General features: G+C 42.1%; 1 protein-coding gene and 1 long non-coding RNA gene across 3 annotated transcripts in view; one reads left to right on the top strand and one right to left on the bottom strand.

Annotated features, from left to right (window-relative positions):
• The window catches only part of C3H4orf51 (chromosome 3 C4orf51 homolog), a 74,637-nt gene that overhangs the window by 24,081 nt on the left and 23,729 nt on the right, over positions 1-26,827 (top strand). The window contains exons 3-6 of one of the 2 annotated variants that reach the window (XM_011710490.2): positions 13,107-13,165; positions 15,253-15,313; positions 15,662-15,735; positions 17,904-18,070. In XM_011710490.2, coding sequence (XP_011708792.2) covers positions 13,107-13,165; positions 15,253-15,313; positions 15,662-15,735; positions 17,904-18,011 — 302 coding nt within the window. In that variant the 3' untranslated portion in view covers positions 18,012-18,070. The remainder of the gene's footprint in view (positions 1-13,106; positions 13,166-15,252; positions 15,314-15,661; positions 15,736-17,903; positions 18,071-26,827) is intronic. The other variant, XM_011710491.3, reaches the window with a different exon arrangement.
• On the bottom strand, positions 8,173-18,840 carry LOC139362312 (uncharacterized). The gene is made up of 3 exons (XR_011620925.1): positions 18,669-18,840; positions 17,645-17,722; positions 8,173-11,083 (listed from the first exon to the last, which is right to left on the bottom strand). It is a non-coding gene; the product is annotated as an uncharacterized lncRNA (long non-coding RNA).

Below are 26,827 nucleotides of genomic sequence, written 5' to 3'. Positions count from 1 at the left end.
AGTATGTGTAAGATGGGATAGAAGTAGCAAGAGAACTAGAAGTAGAGGTGGAGCCTAAGGATGTAACTGAATTACTGCAATCTCATAATACAATTTTAATAGATGAGGAGTTGCTTCTTACGGATGATCAAAGAAACTGATTTCTTGAAATGGAATCTACTCCTGGTGAAGATGCCATGAACATTGTTTTAATGACAACAAAGAATTTACAATATTGCATAAGCTGAATTGATAAAACAGCAACAGGGTTTGAGATGATTGATTCCAACTTTGAAAGTATTTTTAAATTAAGGTATGTCCATTTTATTTTAATTTTTTTATTTTTATTTTGAGATGGAGTCTCACTCTGTTGCCCAGGCTGGAGTTCAGTGGCGCAATCTCGGCTCACTGCAACCTCCGCCTCCTAGGTTCAAGTGATTCTCCTGGCTCAGCCTTCTGAGTAGCTGGGATTACAGGCACCTGCCACCACGCCTGGCAAATTTTTGTATTTTTAGTAGAGATGGGGTTTCACTATGTTGGCTAGGCTGGTCTCGAACCCCTGACCTCACGTAATCTGCCCACCTTGGCCTCCCAAAGTGCTGGGATTACAGGCATGAGCTACCGCACCTGGCTCATTTTATTTTTAGACACAATGCTATTGCACACCTAATAGACTACAACAGAGGATAAACATAACTTCTATATGCACTGGGAAACAAAAAGTTCATGTGACCCACTTTATTGTGATGTTTTCTTTATTGAAACGAACTGGAACTGAACCCACCCTATCTCTAAAGTATGCCTGTATACAATATGATGCTATAGAGTACATATATAGTAAACAGGTTACCATAATGAAGCAACTTAAATATCCATCACCTCACATAATTACCCTTTTTTATGGCAAGAGCAGCTAAAATCTATTCATTGATTAATAGCATGAATCCAGGATCTGGTACAGTTTTATTACCTACAATCCTCACGTGTTCATTAGATCTCTAGACTAGTTCTTTCTACATATCTGCCACTTTGTATCTTCTGACCTACATTCTGTTTGTTTTTTATTTCTGTTTGTTGAACTTCTCATTTGGTTCATGTGCTGTTTTCCTGATTTGATTAAGTTGTCTGTGTTTTCTTTGTGACTCACTGTGCTTTTTCATAACAATTATTTTAAATTTTCAGGAAATTTGTAGAGCTCCATTTTGGGGGGGTTGGTTACCGGAAAAATACAGTGTTTCTTGGGTGGTGACATGTTTCCTTGACTTTTCATATTCCTCAAAGTCTTGAGTTACTGTGTTTGCATTTGGAGATATAGTCACCTCCTCCAGTCTTCACTGACTGGCTTCAGGGGAGAAACACCATCACAGTCATCTCAGCTGGATATTTGATGGCTCTCTCAGGCCTTTTCTATGGATGTGCCCATTCCACCCTTCTTGCTCCCTCTTTGGAGGGAATTCTTAAGATTGTATGGCTTCTGTCAATCCTGCAGAGCCAGACCAGACCAGACGCTGAGAGGCTCTTGTTTGTCTTCCCTAGAGCAGTGCCCTAAAATGCTCACGTTTGTGTGTTTTCTCCCAGTCTCATGGAGTTGGGTGGGCTGTCTGCACGTGCCATCTGCAGAGGCTTGCACTTGCTGCCTCCAGGAACACACGTGGAGAACAGGCTTCAGGGGAGGGGCTAGTGATGCATGTGGGGCATTGGGGGTGCCCACGGGCCAGTTGGGGTGGTCTGCAGGTGAGGCATCCCAAGCAGCTCATGGGTGGGTTTCTGATGGACTCCCTGAAGCAGTAAGTGGGATCCATGGCCCTTTGTTGAGTTCCGAGTCCTGCTGGCTGTGAGTCTTTGCCTCTCTTCCCTGTTTGCAGCCTCCCACACCACTCAGCTATGATAATTACCTCAGTATTTTCTGTGGGGTGAGAAAGAAGTGGGCCCCTTGGGCAGCGTCTCACACAGCTGGAGGAGCCAGGGGCTTACTCACTATTCTCTCACGTCTTCCCATGGGAGGAATCGTGGGCTGAGGAGCTCTCTCTTGGCACTGAGTTGTGCTACCTTGCAGAAGAGGTGTCACAGGTAAAGGGAAACTGCTCTTACCCTCTTCAATGCATCTATTCTTGGAGTTTTTACTCTACTAATGTACTGGAATTTTTCCACTGGTCACCCAGGCTCCCACTATAGTACTGTCTTCCATGGGTGGTTGTCAAAATCAATCCGTCCATGGGGAAATGATGGTAGAAAACTCCTATTTTGCCATTTTACTGACATCACTCTCCTCTACTTTTAGATTCTTGATGGTAGTCCCAATGGCTTCCATTTACCTACTAAAGGGATGGTGGTCTTTAGCAGGAAAATGACCATGTTCCACGCTGGAATGGTTGCTCTTAAAAATGACAGTTCTTCCAAAGCAGACATTTTTCTCTTTCACAGTAGTCCCAGTATGTAACTTCCCAGAATGTAACTTCCACCAGAGCTTGGAGCTCCAGGTGATATAATCTGAGCTTTACTGAGTACACCAAGGAACTAAGAAGAGAAACCAAAACTATCAACTAGTAAACTATATTTACTCATCTATAGCCACCTCCACCCTGTTTCAGTTAAATTAGGTTAACACTAGTTGCTATAGATAGCCCCCCCAATTTATCTATTATCAAAATTATCTATTAATTAGGGAGTTGATAGATAAACTTCCAAATTCCAGTTGCTTAACACAATAAAATATTTTTTTTCTTTATCCAAATGCAAAGTTGGCTGTTCTGCAGGTAGACCTTTCTCATGGTTACTTGGGACACAGACTTCTTTCCTCTTGGGCTTCCACCAATCCCCAAAGCCCTAGAGCCCTTTGTCTCCATCTGGCAGGTGGGGGTGAAGGGGAGGGGAGACACACGTGCTCTTTCTCCACTTCAGCCTGGAAGTGACTTGCATCACTTACGCTCACATTCCAGTGTGATGCCAGAGAGCTCAGAAATGGATTCCTTGGCTGGGCAGCCACTTCCTAGCAGCAACTGCTCACTATGGAAGGGAACAGCTGGCCACTCTGCCACACACTGATTTTGAGAAGAGAACACAATAGATTATTTTCCATATAATTTCCATCTCTCAGGGTTGAATCTTTGAAGGTTTAACAAGACTAATGATTGTAATATCAAATTAGGATTTGTAGCAATTTATAAAATATTCAGGTAATACCCATTTGTGGTGGAATGTGTCTATGTGTGTGGCGGGGGCTGCGCATGGTGGAAAAAATTATCCTGCAGCCTTATTGGGTTTTCCTAAATAATGGAGATAAAGGTTTTTGATGGTTGCCTTGGATGATCACTATTCTGTTAGCTTTCCTAGTAAAATTTGACTTTATCAGCATAGTACATCTGAGGAGGGATTTATGTGTTCCTTTGTGGTTTGTTGAGGCAAGAGGAGAGGGCAGCTGACCATGTTTGCTATTGTTAAAATCAGGAGATTTTCTCTCCTCCCTTTGCAGTAAAGAACATAAAATTGAAACACACTATGCAGCTTGAACACAAGTCTGAGCCTGTGTTTGGGAAATTAAACAGCCTGAACACGTCATTCATAGTAAGTTAAGATGACAGCACATCTGATCTGAGTAGCACAAAGTACAATTCTATTACATTCATATTGGTTTTTGTGCCCTTCAGAATTTGCTAATCACCTGTGGCCTGCTAGACCTGCTGAGCAGTCCTGCAGTTGAGTGGGTGGGGGTATTTGAGGGGTAGTAACATGAGTAGCAAAAGCAGTAATCTACTACTCTACAGCACGTATTACTTTGCATTCCTATCTGCTCTCCAGTTATTATAGTAAAGCATTGGTAGGACGAAAGGTAGAAATGACATCGGTGAATATACTCATAATGACTGCTTATCAATTTACCCCCGTTGCCTTTTTCATTCTTTGCAAGTGGTCATTTTCATTTAACTGATGCTGCCTCTCTTCATTAAGAGGTAACAGTACATCAAGGCAGAACTATTTAATTTACCCAAATGATAATATCTCCTTGTGCTTCTTTTCCATTTCCATGTCAAATTTTTGATTATCAACATTAATTTTGCTTGAAGTCAAGGATCAAATTGTCAATGCAAGTCAATTATATAAATTTGCTTGTCACTAGTGGACTTTGGTCTGCTGATTGTTCCTTTGTAACATCCATTCATAAATAGAAAAATTGCATGGGCTGTTCTTAAGTGTGATTCATGGTCATCATAGGAGAAAAGTTCTCAAATTCTTTTTCACATCTGCCTTTCAAAGAGTTCAGTTTATTTCTGCCTACATTAAGTGCTTTTCCTTTTGCATGAATATTAATTTTCTTTCCAAGGGTTTGATTTGGCTGTGGCTTTTCTGACCTGATTCCCTTCTATATCATATGCTCAGCTCTTATATTCAAAGTAGAACAAAGCAATAGCTAATAAAAATCCAGTATTATAAAGCTGCAATACAACAAAATTTTAATTCAACTTTCTCTCCATTGTACTATGCTAATACAGATTCTAACATGTTTTTATTAAACTTCTGTCCAGCAGAAGCAACTTTATAAATAGCACGTAGAATGCAAACCGTGATACAGCTGGGCCAACACTCACTGGCTTTCCCTTTCCTTTCACTGTTCTACACCTGTACTGCTCTAGGGAGAGCCCAGCTGAACCTTGCAAAAGAGCGCACTGGTCTCTTTTATTCTTGCTGTTCCAGAAGATGTAACATGCACTAGGAGGAGGTGTTACATGGTATGACCACAGTAAAGTCCAGATATGAAAACGTGTACGATATCCCTGGGATATTTCCTAAACACAGCAAACTTCAAGTCTCTGAATCAGCTACCTGGAAATGCTTTTATGGGATATGACATTTAACAAGGATGGCCGTGCCTAAGAGAATATTGACAAGAACCAAATAATATTCTAAGAGGGCAAAATGTGTACGAGTTGTAATGTAATTTCAAGAGTATTTGTGTCCATTTTTAACATCCTTTCTCACCTACTCTTTCAATCCCACTTTTATTCTTCTGTAAAGCCTTCCCAAGCCTTTAAAGATATCAAAAAGCAGTAAGAACTCACTGGACTACCCCATAAGTCATGTCTTGCCAACCCAATCTATTCTCCACAGAGGGACATCTTAATGCATAAACAAAATAATCTCACTTCTGTTTCCTCTTGCACTTAAAACAAAATCCTAATTTTTTGCCATGGCCTGGAAGGTCTTGCACGAATGTGACCCTGCCTATCTTTCCAGTCTACTTCACACCTTCTCCCACCTTTGCTCATTCTGTTCCAGTTATATTGTATTTGTTCAGCAACTTGAAACTGCTAAGCTATTTCCCACCTCAGGACCTTTACACATGCTGTAGTCTTTGCTGGAACACAATTATCCCAGTTCTGCTGAGCTGTATCCTTCAGGTCCTTCAATTCTGAACTTAAATGGCACCTCTTCAGAGAGGCCTTTCCTGGCTACCGTGTTTAAAATAAGTTTTTCACATTCTCACCCTCTTCATCTCTATCTTGATGCCTGCTTTGCTTTTTATGTATTATGGTATTTGTTTACTTGCTTATTATCTCTTTCTCCTACTAGAACATAAGCTTTACAAGGGCAGGAACTTGTCTGTCTTGTCTTTGTATCCCCAGCACCTGGCACAGGGCATCACACAAAGCAGGTTGTTTGTCAGTGTTTGTTGAACGATGGTTTTTATGGTCCTTCCATGATTGGCTTTTTCCTTCCCACAGCGTACTTCTTTATAGGGGCAGTTCTTTGTTTATAATTTGTCTTCCAAAAGGAAACTTATAAATGACTTTTACAAAATTAAAATGTAGTATATAGAAGCAACCTTTGAAAAACTGTGTTTCCAATGACAGCCTTTAGAATCCTATGTAGGAGCCCCTAGAATTGCAATACTTTAAAAATGAAGTGAATAACCAGCGCATGGCAATGTTCCACACAAACATGATTTTAGTTATATTCACTTCTCCACCCCTACCCAGGTTCCATGACGCGCTACAGGAGATACAGCCAGGCAAACCCCAAATCTGAAACTTATGAATGAGGAATATAAATAAGGGATGGCAAATGTGATTTGAGGGGAGAGGAAAAGAGGAGAGAGGGCAGATGACTGGCTGGTGGCTGTGGGAGGAGTTGGGGCCTGAGGCTGGGGAAGGACCTTCCATTTCTTAGCAGTGTGAGGGTCTCGTGGCTTCCCAGCTTGGTTGGTTTTGTTTTGATCATGCCTCAGAGGTGTGCCCCCTTGCTCTGTGGTTGGATCATTTCCAAAGCTTATTGATCCTGGAGGTTGGGGCCCCAGAATGAAGGTGGAAGCAGGTGGGATAGGGCATGCCTGAATAGAGGGAGGCTTTTGCCATGGGTCTTCTGGTCTGTCTAAGAAAGGGACTCTACGCTGGCCCTGGGATGCGAACATAAAGGAGCAATGGGCACCTCCCCCAGCTTTCCCGGGAAAGACTCACAGCTCCCCAGCCAAGGCTTCCTCACACCCAGGCCAGCTTTTCCCAGCAGAGGAAACTTCCCTCTCCAAGGCCTCCTCTGTTCTGAAGCCCAGAAATGGGGTCAACAGGAAGACTCTCGCTTCTGACTTCTCCTCAGCTATACACCGAGATACCTAGGAGTGAAACCCATCCACCTACACTCCCCCAAAGGAGCCCTAGGTCTTACTGTGAGGAAGACTCTCTTTCTGTTAGTGACTCCACACAATATTCCACCTGCCGGCTGAGCTGTTGCTAGCTGAGGTGCTGCACTTTTTACCCCACCACATATTCCCGAGGAGTGGTGTTGTTGCTCTTCCTCCAGCCATCTCCCCACATTGATTGCCTAGCAGAGACTGATTTTAGCACTTCCTTCCTGGTATAAGGCCTTACAGGTCATTCTGCTGAGTGGAGAAAAGGGCTCGGAAGGGCTTTAGTGTGATTGTCTTCATTGTTTTCCCCTAGGGTCGCCCTTATTTGCCTTCCATTTTCAACAAAGGAAAGATGCTCCTGTGGGACAATGGAGGGATCAGGGGTCAGACAGGCAGGCTGCTCCCTCACCTAATCACTGCCCTCTCCATCCTTTCCCATTTCCCTGTGGACCCCCATAGCCACCGCTGCGCAAGGTTTGCAACAAAGGGAACTAGATGACCGAAAACAAGCCTCACTCACCACCGTGTGAGCTGTCATGGCAGAGGGAACTTTTAACTCCATGACTTAGATTGTTTTTTGGCTAATTTGTATGCCTTGCTGTGAGAAGTGAATGCATTTCTTTTAAACTACAGGAAGAAAAAAGATGGCCAGGTGCGGTGGCTCACGCCTATAATCCCAGCACTTTGGGAGGCCGAGGTGGGCAGATCACAAGGTCAGGAGTTCGAGACCAGCCTGGCCAATATGGTGAAACCCCGTCTCTACTAAAAATACAAAAATTAGCCGGGTGTGGTGGCGGGCGCCTGTAGTTCCAGGTACTCAGAGGCTGAGGCCGGAGAATCGCTTGAACCTGGGAGGTGGAGGTTGCAGTGAGCTGAGATCTTACCACTGTACTCCAGCCTGGGTGACAGAGCGAAACTCTGTCAAAAAAACAAACAAACAAACAAACAAACAAAAAAAAAAAAACACGCTGGCCACCAATATGTCTAGGTAGAGTGATAAACACTCTGCCTGTAATTGAGGGCCTCATCACACTAAACATGACAGCTACGCTGTGTGACTGCCAGCACACCCCAGAGAATCCCCGGATGGGCCTCTGGACTCAGAAAATATCAATGTCCCTTCCAGGTGGTGGGAATTTTGTTTTGTCTTGCTCTCTCTATTTTAAATTAGAAAACAGACTAAGAAATGGTTAAATGTGTTTGCCAGAAAATATTCAAGTGTAAGGCAACAGTTTCCAAATTCCCTGCAGAGACTGGGCACAAGGGAACATTGGCAGCCAAGCCTGTTATTAAGAAGGTCACAAGATGCCATCTGTTACTGCGTGCACTTTACTGTTCAAGCATAACATCAACTAGGAGGTGGCTGCAATTGATTTTGCCTGTGAACTTAAAAGATAGAGCTATGGTGGACACCATAGTGATTTTAGTAGGCTTATATGAACAAACCATGTGTCTGCCTATGAGACGGGCGGGAGTTACATGAGGAGAAAATAGGGAAAAGGTGAAGCATTATTTTTAGTTCTGTCCTTGGTTATAGCTCAAATGTAATTTGGGATGCTCCTCGGTGATTTTCCTTTTTTTTTTCTTGTGCCTGGTTTTAGCCGTTTACTAAATATGATAGAACTGCCTTCTTTATAATGACCAAGTTAAGGCAGATAAAAGGGGGAGGGCACGAATAAAAAGACAGATAAGTGAACTGCCTTATTCTTTTGCTCCCAAAGAATAAAGGAATGAAAAATCCTTTTAAAGAATTTATAAAATCCACAAGAAAATTAAAATGGCACAATCAATACCCACCTGCCCTCTCCTAGATTCATCAATTGTTAATATTTTGCCACATTTCCTAACATTTGCTTTATCTAAATCTCTCTGTACTGATACCTATATATACTTATTTGCTGGAATGTTGAGAGTAAAATTAAAATATCATAACAGTATATCCTAAATACTTCTTCATGAGTCTCCTATGGATAAGAATGTTCTCTTACATAACCACAATATTATTATCACACTCAAAAAAAGTTTGACATTGTCTTAAAGTCAGCTGATTAGAAAAAAAGAAATTTAATGTTGCTAGAATGATTTTTATCTAATATATAGAACATTGAATGACTTATTCTTAAAAATCTGTTAGGAAAGAGATTTGCTCTCTAATCTATCCCAATGGTTAACACATCTCTCTTTAAGACAATGATACCTTATATTTTTGAGACATTTTGAAAATTCTGATGAAAGCTCTGGGACCTATCTTCAGAAAAATATTCGTGAAGACTGTACCAGTTCGAGGCCTGTTGGGAACTGGGCCGCACAGCAGGAAGTGTACAGTGGGGAGCAAGCAAAGCTTCATCTGCATTTCCGGCCACTCCCCATGGTTGGCATTACTGCCTGAGCTCCGCCTCCCGTCAGATCAGTGGCAGCATGAGATTCTCATATGAGCACAAACCCTGTTGCGAACTGAGCGTGCAAAGGATCTGGGCTTCATGCTCCATATGAGAATCTAATGCCTGATGATCTGTCACTGTCTCCCATCGCCCCCAGATGAGACCATCTAATTGCCGGAGAACAAGCTAGGGCCCCCACTGATTCTACATTATGGTGAGTTGTATAATTATTTTATTATCTATTTCAGTGTAAGAATAATAGAAATAAAGTGATGTAAGAATAAAGAATACATATAATGTGCTTGAATCATTCTGAAACCATCAACCCTGCACCTGCTCACCCACCTTCCATGTTTCCATTGTCTTCCCTGAAACCGGTGGCTGGTGCCAAAAAGATCGGGGACTGCTGCATAAAGACACTTACACTGGCCAAGAATACACACATCTTGGCTGCTTCTAGGTTGTATTGTTCACATTTAATCTAAATTCTCCTCCTTTGTGTACATACAATTTAAGGCCACAGTACTCGAAAAGGATGGAGAATGGTTTGTCTTCACCTTCCAACATTATGTTTTGTGTTCATGAACCTTCATTTCAAATGACAGGCAGGTGGGAGATCAAAGTATCCCCAACATATTAAAGGAAAGCAGAATCACAGATAAGGCTGGCAGTTGCACTATGACAGACACCCAGCAGGTGGACTAAATGACTAGAAGACCTGCAGGTATACTTCCACACTTGAGCTTCTCTGGTTCTGCAAGCCTATACTTGCTTTCTTGATAATTTGCTTTTAAAAACTAAATACCCGTAACCAGGAATTACAGGAAATACAGGGATTTCCATCAGGGTTGGTACAACATTTAAGGACCTTATACCTAAAGATAGAATTTGTTGGTAATTACGAAGATATTTAGTTTTATCAACAACAAATTGCCCAATTCAGTTACAGTTCTAAGACTGGGAAGTGGGAGCAGGAAGGTAGATACATACTAGCAAATTAGGGTAACATTAAATGTCCTTAATTAAAAGGCCAACTGAAGCTGCCAAGGTCAAGCCGTACCTTGGGCTCTATTTTGTGAACTGTGACCTCGCAAAGAGAAGTCATTAGCTAACCGTACTCCAACATATGTGAGCTTAACACTGGTGAAGAGGAACACTGGTTCCTCTCCATATACTGACTAAAGAAAATGAGAGACATTTCTAGTTCAGTGAGAAAAATGACCAAGTTGGCCGAAATATAAGCACAAATGTATAAATACCTAATGCTATGATCTAGCACAAATTCTAATGTCTGTTTTTTTCCCCATAATGCACCAAATGCCCTCAAAATTACTTTCTATAAAACTTTAGTATTATAGAATCATATCACTTACTAATTAATGATTAGTATAATTCTTGAAAGGAAGGGTAACAAAAAGCTAGTTAAGCCTCTGGGAGGCCTGTGGGATTTATAGAAGTCTTACAGAGCTTTGAAAGGCTAAGAATTCACAGAGCATGGAACAATCAGCACTAATTGTGAAGGATAAACTTCTTATCCGTCTGCTTTTACTGTGGCTATGAAAAAGTGGGTTTTTCTTGAATTTAGCTAAGTAATTGTTAAGCTCTTTTACTCTGGCTTAAGATACCTTGTTTTAAAAAAAAGTTTATCAGCATAAAATAGCACACAAAACAATGAACATTTGCCACAGGCTAGTTCACTCTCTCGACTTATTTCTAATGCCAGATCCCATCATATTACATCAAGCAAGACACCCTTTCAGCATTTTCCCCTGATTTTTAATAAAATCACACAAGGTAACTCAGTATAATTCGTCATTAAAAAATCAGTCTGGGCACCATGGCTCATACCAGTAATCCCAGCATTTTGGGAGGCTGAGATAGGAGGATTCTTTGAGCTCGGGTGTTCGAGACCAGCCTGGGCAATAGAGTGAGAACTCATCTCTATGAAAAATGTTGAAAACTTAACTGAGTGTGGTGGCATGTTCCTGTAGTCCCAGCTTCTTGGGAGGCTGAGGCAGGAGGATCACTTGAGCCTGGAAGTTGAAGGTTGCAGCGAGCCATGATCATGCACTGCACTCCAACCTGGGTGGCAGAGCAAGACTGTCTAAAAAAAAATAAAGAAAAAGAAAGAAAAGAAGAAAAGTGCAAGTGAAAAAGCACAATGACATCGCATGTTCTCATTGTAAGTGGGAGCTAAGCTATGAGGATTGCAAAGGTATAAGAATAATGCAATTGACTTTGTGAACTCAGGGGAAAGGGTGGGAGGTGGGTGAGGGATAAAAGACTACACCTGAGTATAGTGTACACTGCTTGAGTGATGGGTGCACCCAAATCTCAGAAATCACCACTGAAGAACTTATTCATGTAACCAAACACCACCTGTTCCCAAAAAACCTATTGAAAGAAAAATAATTAGAAAATTTTAAAGAAAGAAATAAAAAGAAAAAGAACCATAATGAGCTACTCCTTCACATCCATTAGAATGGCTATAAGTTCAAAGACAATAACAAATGTTGGGGAAGATGCGGAGAAACAGGAATCTTCATTCATTGCTGGTGGGAATATTAAAATACAGCCACTTTGGAAAACACCTTGGCAGTTTCTTTAAAAAGTTAAACAGAAATTAAAAGCAGAATCCAGCGATGCTACATATAGGTTTTTACCCACTAGAAATGAAAACACATGTCTACACAGACTTGCATGTGAATGCTCATGGCAGCATTATCCATAGCAGCCAAAATTGGAAACAGCCGTAATGTCTGTTACCTGGTGAATGAGTAACAAAGTCTAGTATATTCATACAATGGAATACTATTCAGCAATTAAAAAAAAGAACAAAATACTAAAACAGCTGTAACATGGATGAACCTCAAAACACTGTATTAAATTAAAGAAGTCAGACATAAATGATCACGGAGTGTATGATTCCATTTATATGAAATGTCCGGTAAAGGCAAATCTATAGAGAAAGTAGATGAGTGGTTTTCTGGTGCTGGTGTTAAGAAAGGGGATTAACTATAAAAGAACAAAAGGAATCTTATTGGGGTGATGAAAATACTCTAAAACCAGATTATGGTGATGATTGCATAACCTGGTAAGTTTACTTAATTCATTGAACTGTGTACTTAAATTTTAAGTTTTTAAGTGATATATCAATAAAATTGTTTAAAAAATACACCTGAGCTTCTCAAGACCTTAAAAAAAATTTACAGCCTCAGAATTTCAGCAGTCTTGCTTCTCTCCAATTCTAAAAGTGTAAGTTGTGTATCATAGGAGAATATTTCAGACACAAAAATGTTTATCTCTCCTAAAAGCTCCAGAAGAATTACTATGAATTTAACTTGTATGGTTTTGTCTTACCTGTTTGATGCTTACTTTTAAAAAGATGTTATTCTTAATTGACACATAATAATTGTATATATTTCTGGAGAACAGTGTGGTATTTTAACACATGTATACAATGTGTAATGAGTGAGTCAGGGTAACTGGCATATTCATCACCTCAAACATTTATGATTTATTTGTGTTGGGAACATTCAAAATCCTTTCTTGTAGCTGTTTGAAAATATGCAATTTTCCAGAGATATTTCAAATAAAAAAAGAAAATACACAATAAATTATTGGGTTTTTTTTTTTTGAGACAGAGTCTTGCTCTGTTGCCCAGGCTAGAGTGCAGTGTGCAGTCATGGCTCACTGCATCCTCCATTTCCCAGGCTCAGGCAATCCTCCTGCCTTAGCCTCCCTAGTAGCTGGAACCCCAGGTGCCACCATCACATCCAGCTAATTTTTAAAAATTATTATTTGTAGAGACGGGGGTCTCCCTATGTTGCCTACGCTGGTCTCAAACTCCTGGCCTCAAGTGATTCTCCTGTCTTGGCCTGCCAAAGTGCTGGGATTACAGCCATGAGCCACGGTGTCTGGCCATAAATTACTGTTAACTGTATTCCCTCTACAATGTTATAGAACACTAAAATTTATTCCTCTTATCTAGCTATAATTTTTCATCAGATGCTAAAGGGAAACAGATGATGTGTGTACAATTTGTGGTAGTAGCCTAATTGGAAGTGTAAGAAATTTTATTTTAACACTGCTTTTAATCCTGATTTTCCCTCTTCATGTTCATGCAGGACTATTCCCTGAAATAACCAGGCCCTTTAAAAAGTCATTTGATGTCAAGCATGGAGTGGTAAGTCCAGCGTTTCTCAGTGATCACTTACCTGTAGAGAGCTTAAATTATTGTATACTGCATATTATTCGTTAAAAAAACAGAAGGGGTTAAAATTTTAAAAAACAATATTCACCAAACATTTATTCCTGAGTGCTTATTTTGTGTGTAGCTTTCTATTAGGTTATAGGAACACAACAATAACCAAGGTTACAAATTGTGAACGACTGATGATACTGTGCTTTTATCATGATCACCAACTTTTCCTCTTTCCCATGCAGAGGAAAAATTATTATATACTGGCAGTTAAAAATAACTGTCCTCTGATTGTAAACAGTCAAATAATACAGAGTAACACAGTAAAGATTATCTGAAATTCTTTCCCTTCCCCCAGGGACAATCACTATTTTCATTTCAGTGAACATCCTCATAAATGTCTCTCTATACTTATGTATACATAAGGATACATGCATACACACAGTCTATTGATGAGATCATACTGGACACTGTCCTCTGTAACCTGCTTTTATCCCTTAATATTTTCATGGGCATCTTTCAGTGTTTATCAACATAATTATTTGTTATCATTTTTAATGGATACATAATATTTTATTAACTGACTCCATTACAATTTAAAAATATGCCATAGGCCGGGCACAGTGGCTCAGGCCTGTAATCCCAGCACTTTGGGAGGCCAAGGCAGGTGGATCACCTGAGGTCAGGAGTTTGAGACCAGCCTGACCAACATAGTGAAACCCCATCTCTACTAAAAAAAAAAATACAAAATTAGCTGGGCGTGATGGTACGTGCCTGTAATCCCAGATACTTGGGAGGCTGAAGCAGGAGAGTTGCTTGAACCCGGGAGGTGGATGTTGTAGTGAACTGAGATCATGCCACTGCACTGCAGCCTGGGCAACAAGAGTGAAACTCTATCTCAAAAAAAAAAAAAAAAAAAAAAAAAATATATATATATATATATATATATGTATATACACATATGCCATATAAGGAGGCATTTAAGGTTTTCTAACTTATAACTACTGTAACCCATGCTATGATCAACAAAATTTGAATATACGTTTTTGCAGCTGTAAAATCATCTCTTCAGGGTACGTTCGCATAAGAGGAATTCTTGGGTCAAAAGTATACTTATTTTACAAATGGCCAAACTGCCTTCCCAAAAATTGGCTTTGTGCCCCAGTAGTGCGTGAGAGTGCCTGTTTTCCTATATCCTCTCTAACACTAGCTTTAAAATATAATCTTGATGTTTTCCAACTTGATAGATGAAGATAGCTCAATTTTCTTTTAATTTTATTTATTAGCGAAGTCAAGCATCTCCTCCTATGTTTATTCATCATTCACAGTTCTTTCATGAATTGTAATTGATTCTCACTATTTGTGGTTATATTTTGTAAAATCACCATGAATACTGAATTAAGGAATACTGAACCATTGTTCCTAAAGGAAATACAAGGTTAGATTCCTGGGAGCCTCCAGTCACTGCATCTTTGCCGACTGATCAATATATAATTTTGTTTTTACGTATGTTTCTGTTTAAGGACACTTAATATATGTTGTTAATTTATTAACATTGAACTCATGGCTAACAGCACTATAACTAATGCCAGAATGGAGCTTAGTTAATTTACAAATACATTTTAGCAAGTAGGTGAATTTGCAAATACAAATTCGTGAATAATTATATTTGAATGATAAGATAGTATATTTCCTTTGTCCATTTTCCTACTAGAGTGTTTAGCTTTTTTAAATTGATTTGCATATGGTATTTTCATATTAGAATTGTACTCTTTTGTCTATATTTTACTGTTATTGTTTGTTATTACAGTGGTGGCTTTTTTTTTTTTTTTTGAGACAGGGTCTTGCTGTGTTGCCCAGGCTGGCCTTGAACTCCTGGGCTTAAACAATCTTCTGCCTCGGCCTCCCGAGTGGCTGAAACTACACTGCACTCACAGTGGTGGCTTTTGACAGCAGTATCAGTGCTTTCTGAATGCAGGGGTGGGGAGGAGCAATGTTGGGAAAATGAATTTTATTAGATTTCTATTATTATGAAAGTGGTTGGTATTTATTTCTATCTCTTTTTTTTATAGGCACATCAAATTTGGGATTTTGGTGATTGTTTTCCAACACCTCCAAATTATGGAAAATACTGTAAGTCCCATCCTAAACTACTACTTTATATCCATTTTCTGGCCTTTATTTTTAATAGTGGTCTTCATGTGATATTTCCACACCTTTTGCGTTTCTGCTTCCTTCCTCCTGGCACCCATATTGTTACATCATTTTATCTCTCCTAACAATACAAAAGGTAGGATGCAGAAATAACAGGAGGGAGAAATGCAAGAGGCATTTGCCACTCATACTGGTGGCAGAGGCAGGGGCTGCATATGTAAAGATTTGGATCTATTGATTTAAAACAATGTTTGGGAATGTCGGGAAATTTCACTTATGGTAGACTCTGTCACAAACACTCATATATTGGCTATCTCTTCACCCTAGGTGTAAGACCTAAAAAGCTAGCACAGGAGGCCCTGATAAACTACAGTCGACGAGGGAAAGGTGTCCTAAAGCATGTAAGCATCTTTCTACTTGCCCTACAACAGTGGATCTCTGGGGGAGAGTCAGGAAGTGGGGTTCTGAGTGTCTCTACATGGCAGCAGGGGTGGTGGCCTGTGTATGTTTAGAGTTGGTATAAAAGTATTCCCTAAGTTACAATCAGGCAAAAAGCGGAGCTGTTCTGATAAGATAAAGTCTTTCTTAAAGCATCATGAATAGTTTCTTGGGTGGATCTCTCCATAGCTGTTTTGGAAACAAGCCCTTAAGAGGCTTACAGCAGTTGGAATTTCTATTGTACTGTCCGAATTTTCTTCGGTGAGTTGCTGGGTTCTGCCTGTTGTGAAAAAGGGAGTTCTCCGATAGTCCTGCCCTGCCGCATATCCACCCTGGGTGCCCAGTGGCCGCAGTTTCCCTCCCCATGTGCCCGTCCTGCCACCCATCATCTACCGTCCCTGCTTCCCCGAAATGACCCTCCAGACCAGGGATTCTCTCCTTCCTGATTAGACTTTCTCAAAACCCAGGGCTTTTAAACAGATTGTTAAAATGGGATTCTTTTTATGTCTTAAATTTCTAGCAGAGACTCTTAGAGAGTAAGTTGAAAGAAAGAATAAAAACTGGTTTCTGCATAGAAGTTACAACTATTTTTGCTATTCTATTACTTTATTAAGATTTCTGTTTAACTTAAAAAAAAACTCAGACTCATCCAAAGTAATTATGTTCATTATACCATGGGTTTGATATTCTCGTTATGTGTGTTAGGGGGGAAAAAAAAAAACCTCTGACCATTAAAGTAAAAAATGTTATGCAAGTACTACCTAACAGTATCACAAGAACCACCAGTTATACATACATTTCACTTTGGAAATGCTGGTCTTTGGGCATTAACTAGCAAATCTGATACATTTCGCTAATGGGAGAGGGTTGAATGACCCGTGCTGGTTCCCAGGCGACTTGTCTATTTTAATGATGGTCTTCCAGAAATGGTGCAGTTTTTCTCGACTTTTCTGCTTAGGACCTGATAATGTTCCCAGGGAGCATTTCAAACATGGAAAGCCAGTGCAGTGGCAGACTGTGGAGGGAGTTGTTTGGGGGCGTTTGTAGCTGTGTGGTCCCCTGAAAGTTATATTGTGTGGTCAACCAGGGACATCCCTTCACTGTAGGGTTGATGCCTGCTTCTAGGAAGGGTAGATGATTTCCTGAAAGTACATTTACTGAAAGCTGGCCTCTTGGGAGTTGCTTGGGAGAATCATTAACTATTGTTAAATAAATAAATCCCTCTTGCCTACATGGAATTGTACTGGTGCCAAGCAATTCCATTGCCAATCAGTGTCTGCAGCTGTTCTGGGGGAACAGTTGCTTCTCTCTGTAAGGTTCTTCCCCAACCCCTCCCAGAAAGGGAATTCTCTATACTCAAAGTAGCCGCTTTTAAGTCAACCATTCCCAACAAATAAATGACATTACATCCTGCTCTTGTTTTTGTGGTGCAATAACAGACTAAAAGTACATGCATGTGCACACACACACCCCCCACAATTAATATGCGGCGCATATTTGGAAAACCTTGGACCTAGAGTCCTGACAAAAAAAAAAAAATAAATCATGACTTTTTATTTATGAGACAAGGCAAATCTTAATATTTTTAAATTTTATACTTTGAAGGAGATCAAGCACTGAGATATATAAATGCCCGATTTCCTGCATCAAAGCAATAAGTAGAGATTGAATGAAATTTTCAACGATCATTAACACTATTCTTAGTTTTGAAAGTACTTGCTTGCTGGGTAGTGCCTTTGGTAACCATTCTCTAAGTATTTATATTCCTGTGTCCTATCTTGAAGAAGTTCCTGATGGAAACTGGAAAGCAGAGCATTCACATCCAGGAATGTGGGGACTAGAGGAATTAGGGAAACCTGGAAAGAATCTTACCAGAGAAGCAGTGGGGGCCGGTTAGGGATTGCAAGAGTTCCTGCCCTTTTTCTCTCCCGCTTTATTAATCTGGCCTTCCTGACAGAGATACAATATATTGAACAGGAGGGTTAAGAGAGATGGAAGAAAATGCAGGATCAATCCCATCTCCTGCTCATGAATGATGTCTGGTTTGGAAGAGACCATTTAATTCCCAATTCTGTGGAAAAGTGACCTTTGCAGATGAGCGAGCGTTGACAACCAGGCCATTTTTCTCCAGCTTCATGGACGGTGCGATTCTGAAAGCAAGGTTGGCTCATCTGAGGATTCAGAAGCTGATCGATACTCTGATTATGGCTGGGGAGGACCCTCATCGCCATTTAACTGAGTTGGAAAACGAAGCCACATTGCTGGAGGCGTGGAGTTTGCTTAATAAACAACTTTGAGGTATGGGGCCCCCCCAACACCCCCCTGCCCAGGAACATCTGGACCCTGGCAGGTTGGCTTTCTGGGACAATTCCATGGGCTTCATTTCTCAATTTGTTCCCTTTTTAATTGGTGGTGAGAGACAAAACGTGTTATAATCTTTATTAAACTTTCCTTTTTAAATAAATACTTGGGACCACATTTATCCACAAGAACCACAGAAATGGTGCTGCGGCCCCGACCGTCGTGGGCTCCGGCGTCACAGAGCCTGTCCCTTGTATCTGGGAGCCCCGGGGAAGGGCGCAGGGGCGTGAGAAAGGTTCTTTGTATTCAGAGCGGTCACCCAGCAGAGCCGGAGCCTTCCACCGCCAGGTTTTCCTCCGCGCAAGGCGCCGCCAGGAAGCGAATTGCCTTCGACCGTCGGGGCGGGGTCGCGGCCCTCCCGCCCTGGCTGTCTCGGTAGGCTGCCCGCGCCCCCGGAGCCGCGCCCACGGCCCGCCCACCCGCCCCTCCCCTCCCCTCCCCTCCCCTCCCCTCCCCTCCCCTCCCCTCCCGTCCGCCTCTTCCCGCTCCTCCCGGCCCGCCGGAGCGGCCACCTCCTCCTTCCTGCACGGCCCACCTCCTCTCTCCGCGATCCTCTGGCTCTCTCCACGATCCTCCTCCCCTAGCGTCCACGGGCCGCCTCCACCGCCTACGACCCTCCTCCTCTCTTCGCGACCCTCCTCCTGCTAATTCTCCCCGCTACCGCCCGCCTCGTCGTCCCCGCGGAGCGCGCGGGAGGAGGGACCGGGAGGGGCAGGGGCTGCGCGGTGACCCGGGGCGCGGGAAGGAGCCCGCTGCCGTCAGGCCCGCAAAGGGCCCCGGCAGCCGCCGACTTCCGAGGAAAGGCAGAACGGTGTTTGGTTTACTGAAGTAGCCACCTCCTTCCCCCTCTTCCTCCCCAGTCCCCGCTTTCTGCCCCCCACACCCCCTTCCATTTACTCCCAGTTACCAAGACCGTCCTTCTCTTAGGATTTTTGTTGAATAGAAAATACAATTAAAAGTCGCAGCACCACCCCTGCCTCCCGTCCCCCAAACTCCTAGTGATTATTTTTGTCTCTTAGCCCTAGGTTGGGTTAAATACATTCCCCGGGAGCCATCTGGTCTGATTCCCGGCAACCTTCGTATGGTTTCCATTAGGCTCTCCAAAAGCATGCGTTGAAAAGGCAGCCCTGCAGCCACTCAGGAACCTCCGGAGTTTTGCCCTGGCCAGCCCCTGTAGACATCTCAGGCAGTAGGAGAGAAAGGCCTTTGTTGAGGTTCCGAGTCTAGTACCTCATGATCCAGGTTTTAATCTCTTAACTTCCTGGCTTTTCCTGGTCCAGTAAAATACAGTTCTCTAAGGTAATGGTTATCATTAATTCATCATTTGTTTTTTACTATATGCAAGGGATAGCTGATTAGAATTCTGTTTTAATTCTAAAAATGAAGTCTTAACAGCTTTACAGATGAGTTGCAACAGTAACCTGGCCGCAGAAGTTCAATTTGACCAGCAGCATTGGTGTGGTGGGGTCTACACCTTCTTGCTTGTCTATCCCCCATTCCTTAATCCCCAAAAGGCAAAGAGCAAATGTTTGCTTGTGGAAACATATTCCCTCACACGTGGGTTAGGGCTTGTATCCAAGAAAAAGGGAACCGGCAGGTTCATAGACTCAGAGTGTTGTAACTAGAATGTTCCTTAGGATTCATCCGAGATGTATGTCCATTGATTGAGGACACTCAGAAAGTGGAGGGGCTTCGGGAAGGTCACATGACTGATGAGTACTGTACTGCGGCCTAATTTGGGGATGGGAGGGTGGGGAAGAGACCTGGGCATCAAATGCTTTATCATATACAGCAAGGAAGATTGTGGTCAAATCAATTCATTAGTGGCACATCCTAGCTCTCCCCAGCCCCTCAGCTGCAGTCCCGTCTCTGTCCTGCTCTGTGCCTCCCTGTTTGGGGAGTTAGAGCCCTTTGCTTTTCTTCCTATTTCCCCACTCCCGCCCTGCCCGTGTGAGTTTTATTTGGGTTTTTAAAACGAAACCAGGTGCTGCATAAAACAAAAGCAAAGTAATAACAAGGAAAGACTATCCAACCCTTGAGGAATGTGCTGAGTTTTATGACTCAGGCTGTCCTGGCAAAGGGCTTGGGCTGACAGCGAGAGGTGGGTGGCACGGAGCACAGACCATACATGGCAGCCCTGGCCTCCCCAGATAGGCATGGCCAAGGCAGCCTGTGACTCATTTCACAAAACCAGAGACTCTTGTTCTTTGTGGAGCAAGACTTCCCGGAGGCTAAAGCAAGATGATCATCAACTTTTCTCATAGAGCTCCAGAGCCAGTTCAGTCTGATAAAGCAGGGGCCACCCCGGAGTTTGGAGGGGAAGAGAGCCCAGGCACAAGGCCATCCCTGGGAAAGAAACAGGCTTGATGGACTTGGGCGAGGGCTTTGGTGCAGTCAGCAGATGAGTAACATGGAAGTTGCAACGTGACATGAAAATTAGCATGTATTGTAGTGGAGACAATGGCTTGAGAGTTCCAGGTCGTTGGACTGCCACAGTGCCTTGGAGAAGGGGACTGTTGGAGTGCTCCTAAGCCCGGAGGAGGTGTTTGCTCCTCCTGAGTGCATGGAGCACAGGAAAAGCTTGTCAGATGCCAGTAAGGTTTCCGAGGTGCCATTCCTCATGCAATCAGGAAGAGTAACTACGGGCAAAAGTAGTAGACTTTGCATAAACACCCAGAGAGCCACCCAGACACACATCCTCACATTCTGAGAATTCTTTTCAAATGAGCATAGTAATGGGGTGAGGTGTACATTTTTTCTGTTACTAAGAGACAGACTGGGAGAGTGAGAATGCAAAGGAGAATGTCCCTCCTAGCAGAGGTGGTGGGAGGGGTTGGCATTTGGGTGACAAGAATCTGTTTGCGCCCCCTTCATTACACAGGCCTGGGTGAAACGGGACTGATAGGGCTTCTTCTGGCTTCTGCTTCTGGTTTCTTCTTCCCAGAGAAGGCTGTCACTTTTTGAATGAGAATGAACTTTGACTGGCATAAATGAGATCTCTGTGCAGAAGCCCCATGGAACAGGCTCTTGTGTTTCCTTATCTTCTTTCTCTTTTTCTTTTCCTTTCCATGGACTATCCATTGAAAAGCTATGGTGACTATTCCATAATTGCAGGCAAAGCTCTGCTTAACTTTTTCCTTAAAGTCTACTTACCTGGAAAAATAAAGTCTTTTAAGGACGATGACTTCATAAATATTTATAGTGGGAACAGGCGTCACTCTGGTTCTGCGAGAGAATGGGCTCATTCAATTTTATTTATGATGTGACACTTGGGTGAGTGACATCCGTCATCTGGGTCGGCCCTACACTCTCTTCCACTGAAGCATGTTTATGGAGTGATTATGCCTGCAAATATTTGCTATATTTAGGCCCTCTCCTCCCCTAACCCCCTCTTAGCCTTCTTAAGTCCCCAAACCAGCAAAAAGCCAAGCTGTGGTCTGGAAGGTTTGAACCCTAATGACAAGGCACAGGGGCTTGAACACGTGCTGTAGAAGGATTTGATGAATTGGGAGGCAATTAGAGTGGGAACGCTGTTACTATAGCATTCCTATATTCAGGAGGTTTTGCTGTCCTGTATCTAGCAGGTGAGGGCTCTCAGCTGGGCATGAGGGGTTTTGACAGGTGACACACAGCCCTGAGTGACGAATGTAGAGGGATGCTTTTGAAACTCTTCCCTTCCCAGGGAGCTTTCTCCGGACAGGATCTCACAGGCCCTCAGATCTGTCACTATGCACCCCAGGGCTCTAGGGGCGGGACCTGATAGGGACTCTGTGACCTCAGCTGGGTCAAGGTCTGGGTGTAACCTGAGGCCTCCACTCAGCCACACCTGGTCCATGGCTGGGTGCAACAGCTGCCCTCCATCAGCTGCGGAGGAGGGAGGGCCTTCTCTGGCTTCCTGGCTTTCGAGTGCACATGTCCTGACCTAGGCATTTCAGGCTGGACTTAGACATACTTCAGGACTCAGTATTTGCTCTCCGATTGGCTTGGCGATCTATTGTTTATCCTGGGAAGGGCCAGGTCTTGGCACAGGAGCCTGAAGCATTGCCAGTGTTTTATTTTTAGAGACAGGAAAATGTCTGCTTTTTGGCAGCTGCTCTTTTTCTGGCACACATCAGGGATGGTGTAAAAAAGTTCAAGTGAGAGATTCCAAGCCCTAAATTCATGGCCTATGACCTAGGCAATAGCACCATGAGCCTCTCAACAGGCGCCTTTGGGGAACCTAGGATCTGTCATTAGAAGGCCTCCTGGGCAGAATAGTGGCCTCCCTGACACACCCTGGTGGCGAGAGTCCTGTCTAGTTCATAAACCTCAGAGCCTGAACATCTCGTGAGTTCCTTTTGAACGCATCAGCCCATCTGAACTATTATAGTTCTTCCCTCCATTCATCTCCTTCTCTACCAGTCCATAATCTAGTTCAACTTGGTAGCAGAGTTAAAAGAAAAAAAGAAGTCTGCTAAATTTCATGTTCATCAATCCTTCTTAAACCCAGTGATGTTGTCATCATAATGATTGTAGAAGCCAGCCAGTGTCCGTGGCAAGAAATATCTTACTAGACTCAGAGATCACATTTCCAAGTTTTATTGGAATTAATATTTGTCCTAACATAGCCCTCTTAAAACATTTTTGTAGGTCCTGTGATTCTGGCTACTGGAAATTTATGGGAAAGCACTTTGTAAACTATAGTGACATATTATGCAAAGGTAAAATGGAATAGAAATAAACATAAATAATTGTCAGTATCTTTTCTCCCCAACCTTTGGAAAAAGATTACTTTCTAATTACAAAAATAAAACATGAATGCATTCTCCTTTACTGCTTATAGCCCATGATTACCTTTTGGATTCATTTTTCTTCCTGCTGGAGCACATCTTTGGTGGATTTTCTTTTGCTTTTCCTCCCTTCTCCATCAGAGTGGGTAATACATTTTTCTAAGGGCTGGTGTGTCTGAGAAGGTATTTTGCTCTCTCTCTCTCTCTGCATGTTAGCTTGGCTTGTTATAGAACTCTAAGTTCAAATAGATTTTTCCTGAACATTTCTAAGCTATTCCATTATTTTCTTCAGACTGCTTTGGTTGATGAGCAGTACCCTTTTGATCTGACTCTCACTCCTTCGTAGGTAATCCTCTGTATCCTCTTGTACCTTTTACGATTGTGTTTTTCACCTCGATGCTCTGGAGTTTCGTTTTGATATCGCTATGTATGAATTTATTTTTAAAATTTATCCTGCTTGGTAATGATAGGCTCTTTCAATCTGAGTGTTGAGGTTCTAAGATATGGGGCAGAAACCAGAAAGGGTAAATTCATCTATATAGTAAAGTGCTGAGGAACAGAGGAAAGAAACTGTGCGGCCTGAGTGTTGGGAGGAATTTTAAGGGATTAATAGAGACAGCAAGAGAGTAAGACTTGGAGAGATTCATTGTTAGTTGGTTCCTGCTGGAGCACATCCTTGTAGAGAAAAATGTGTAAAGAAGATTTTAAATATACTCCCAGCAGGACTCAGTGGCTTACGCCTATAATCCCAGCACTTTGGGAGGCCTAGGCAGGTGGATCACCTGAGGTCAGGAGTTCGAGACTAGCCTGACCAATATGGTGAAACCCCGTCTCTATTAAAAATACAAAAATTACTCAGGCATGGTGGCGGGCGCCTGTAATCCCAGCTATTCAGGAGGCTGAGGCAGGAGGATTGCTTGAACCTGGGAGGTGGAGGTTGCAGTAAGCTGAGATTGCACCACTGCACTTCAGCCTGGGCAACAGAGCGAGACTCTATCTGGAAAAAAAAAATATATATATATATATACACACACACACACACACACACATACACACACACACACACACACGTGTGTGTGTGTGTATATATATATGTATATATATACATATATATATATATACACACACACACACACTCCCCTGTGGTGTTTTACGAAGAAACTAAGACTCAAATTGTTGTTAATTATATTTTTTTCTGTGGGACTGTTGGATCTGTGATTTGATACTAAACCAGAAGACTGAACCATAAGACTACTTTGAATTAATATGAATTACATAATCAATTATTATTTTGAGATAGGGTCTTGCTCTGTCACTCCAGCTGGAGTGCAGTGGTATGATCGCAGCTCACTGCCACCTTTGTCTCCTGGGCTTAAGTGATCCTCCCACCTCAGCCTTCCGAGTAGCTGGAACCACAGGTACGCACCACAACACCCAACTAATTTTTTGTATTTTTGGTAGAGATGGGGTTTCACCATGTTGCCCAGAATGATCTCAAACTTTTGGGCTCAAGCAACCTGTCCGCCTTGGCCTCCCAGAGTCCTGGGATTACTGGTGTGAGCCACTGCACCTGGCCAGCAATGAGTTTTTTTTAATGATTAGGCAAATATCCTTTTTTCATTCTGTCCTTGTCCCTTCCCTTCCCTCACGCTGTCCAGGCTACAGTTTCTTTTCACATAATGAAAGATTCTTTTACAAAATGAAATGGAGTTAGATGCTCTAAAGTCTTGCTGTTTCTCTATAACTCTTTTTCTCTTACTCATTTGTCATCTACCTACCTAACCACTTTGTTTTATGGCTAATAGATTATAAGACGCATACACAAATACTTTGTCCGCTCATTTAGTAATCTAATTTCTCACCAGATGATGAGTTGTCATGTATAGATTGTAGATTTGGTCAGAAAAGACTGTACAGTGACCAAAGTTATAGCAGGTTAGGACTCTTAGCTTAAGATCCAGAATCCGAAGCTCTGCTTACCTCCCCAGAAGTTGACTACTCCTGACTGAGGAATTCATCCCATAGATTGTCTTGGTCCACCCATAGGAGTTAATGTGTGGCAGAGGGGCAAGAATTGGGAAAGGCTCAAACACAAATTGATATTCAACCAACAATAGCATCTCTGAGCAAATGAAGGCAGGAGATACAAACAAAATCGTATTATGACTTTTCACTCTCTTCTTGAAACATAATCATTGAATTGCCTTTTATTTTATCGTGTGCATGTATTACCTTTTAGAAAGCACTAAAAACAGTTGTTAAACTTTTAAACGTGTAAGGACAATAGAATAATTATTGAGAGTCCAAATTCTCCCAGGAGATTTGAATTACTTGAGAGCTTTTCCCTCTACTTCTAATATCCACACTAAAGTGTTTGATATAACGAGACAGTAAACATATGCAGCGTGTATAATCTGAATTACTCTCCTGACTAAAAGGTAGAGATTGAGTTGCTGCAGCCCAACACCCCTGACAACTACTGAGCTCCTAGTTGTTAGATGCTGCTACTCTTACTAGATTTTGAGATATGCATAGTCTTTGCCTGAGTAAGCGGGGTTGCAGTGTGACCTAGAGGAGAGAGATCTGGGAAAGGCTCAACGTGGAACTGATATTCAACCAGCAATAGCAGCTCTGAGCAAATGAAGGCAGAAGATGCAAACAAACGTAAGTTCAAAGTCTGCTGACATTGGAAGCCAGCCAGGTGAAAACCATTCACGTGGATCTTCAGGGGAGTCGGGCGTTTCTTCGAGTTGCCATCAGCATTTCTTCTTTTCTGGAATATAAAGTTTCCTTCACTTTGTATGTAACTAGGGCTCTATCTGTATCCAGAGAGGGTGAAATGCTTTCCAAATTATAGCTCTCTCTCCCTTTCAGAAAAAAAAAAAAAAAAAAAAGTGACAACGTGAGGTTTTCAAAACTGCATTTTACAAAAAAAGAACTATGCATTTACTTTGTAATTTCAAATGACATATTTTCCATTTTTGGTGAATCTGTAATTAATTGTGGCTCCTAAATCATCGGGTTTCCTACAGTCCCCTTCATCTTTTCTCCAACCTTTATGTTAAACAGTTAATGCTCTATACATTATATAAATACCCTTCTGAAATTCAGTGCCCAAGGAAAAATCCATTTTTAAAGAGAGGGATTCTGAATAATAACCACCCCTTGTTTTGAAAATATAGGTTTTCATAAAACAGCATTTGTAAAAGCAGATCCACCCCTAGAGAACATGTGACAAATATCTAGCAGATGTCATTACGGCAAGGTACTCCCCTCAAAACCCTTAAATTTTCACTTCTTCTGGATTTCCCGCTTTAATGGAAGAGCCCACCATGGCGACACATGCTCTGCCTCTCAAAGTGTGGTCTGCAAGGCTTTGCCAGATGGTCTCCTTCAGAGTAAATGCTTTCAATATGATAATGTTTATATTTGCGATTCTGGCATGAACTAATAATTTTCTCGTGATAGTTAATAGAAAACAGATTATTTCATTTCTATCTCATAAAACCCGGTACCTTTCCTCCTATTCTATCTGATGAGGGTGATTTTTTTTCCCGTTGGTGAGGTCGCAGTGAGCGTGAGGAGGATTATGGAGCTGCAGCCGTCTCCACGGCTAATGTGGTGTCCAGCCTAGAATTTGAGATCCCCTCCTCCTCACAAAAGTCAGGCTTGCAATGCATCAGAAAAGGATAGTTTGTCAGGGTAACAGAGACCAGGGCTCCAACATAAACAATCTCTTTGAAGCTTCAAGGTTTACCTTTTAGCTGTAATATTCTGGAATTTGGTGGCTGAGTCTGGGGTTCTCTGGCCATATCCATCATGTTTTCTTAGAGGCTGATCACATTCCCTTCTAATCCTTCATTTTTCCAGACTAGAATACTTATTTTATAACCCTTGCCACAGCAGAGGGGTGAGGGGTAGGGCG

The sequence above is a fragment of the Macaca nemestrina genome, chromosome 3, assembly GCF_043159975.1.
Source record: "Macaca nemestrina isolate mMacNem1 chromosome 3, mMacNem.hap1, whole genome shotgun sequence".
Taxonomy (NCBI): Eukaryota; Metazoa; Chordata; class Mammalia; order Primates; family Cercopithecidae; genus Macaca; species Macaca nemestrina.
The sequence above is the reverse complement of the archived record's forward strand: the minus strand, read 5'-3'. Positions and strand labels throughout refer to the sequence as shown.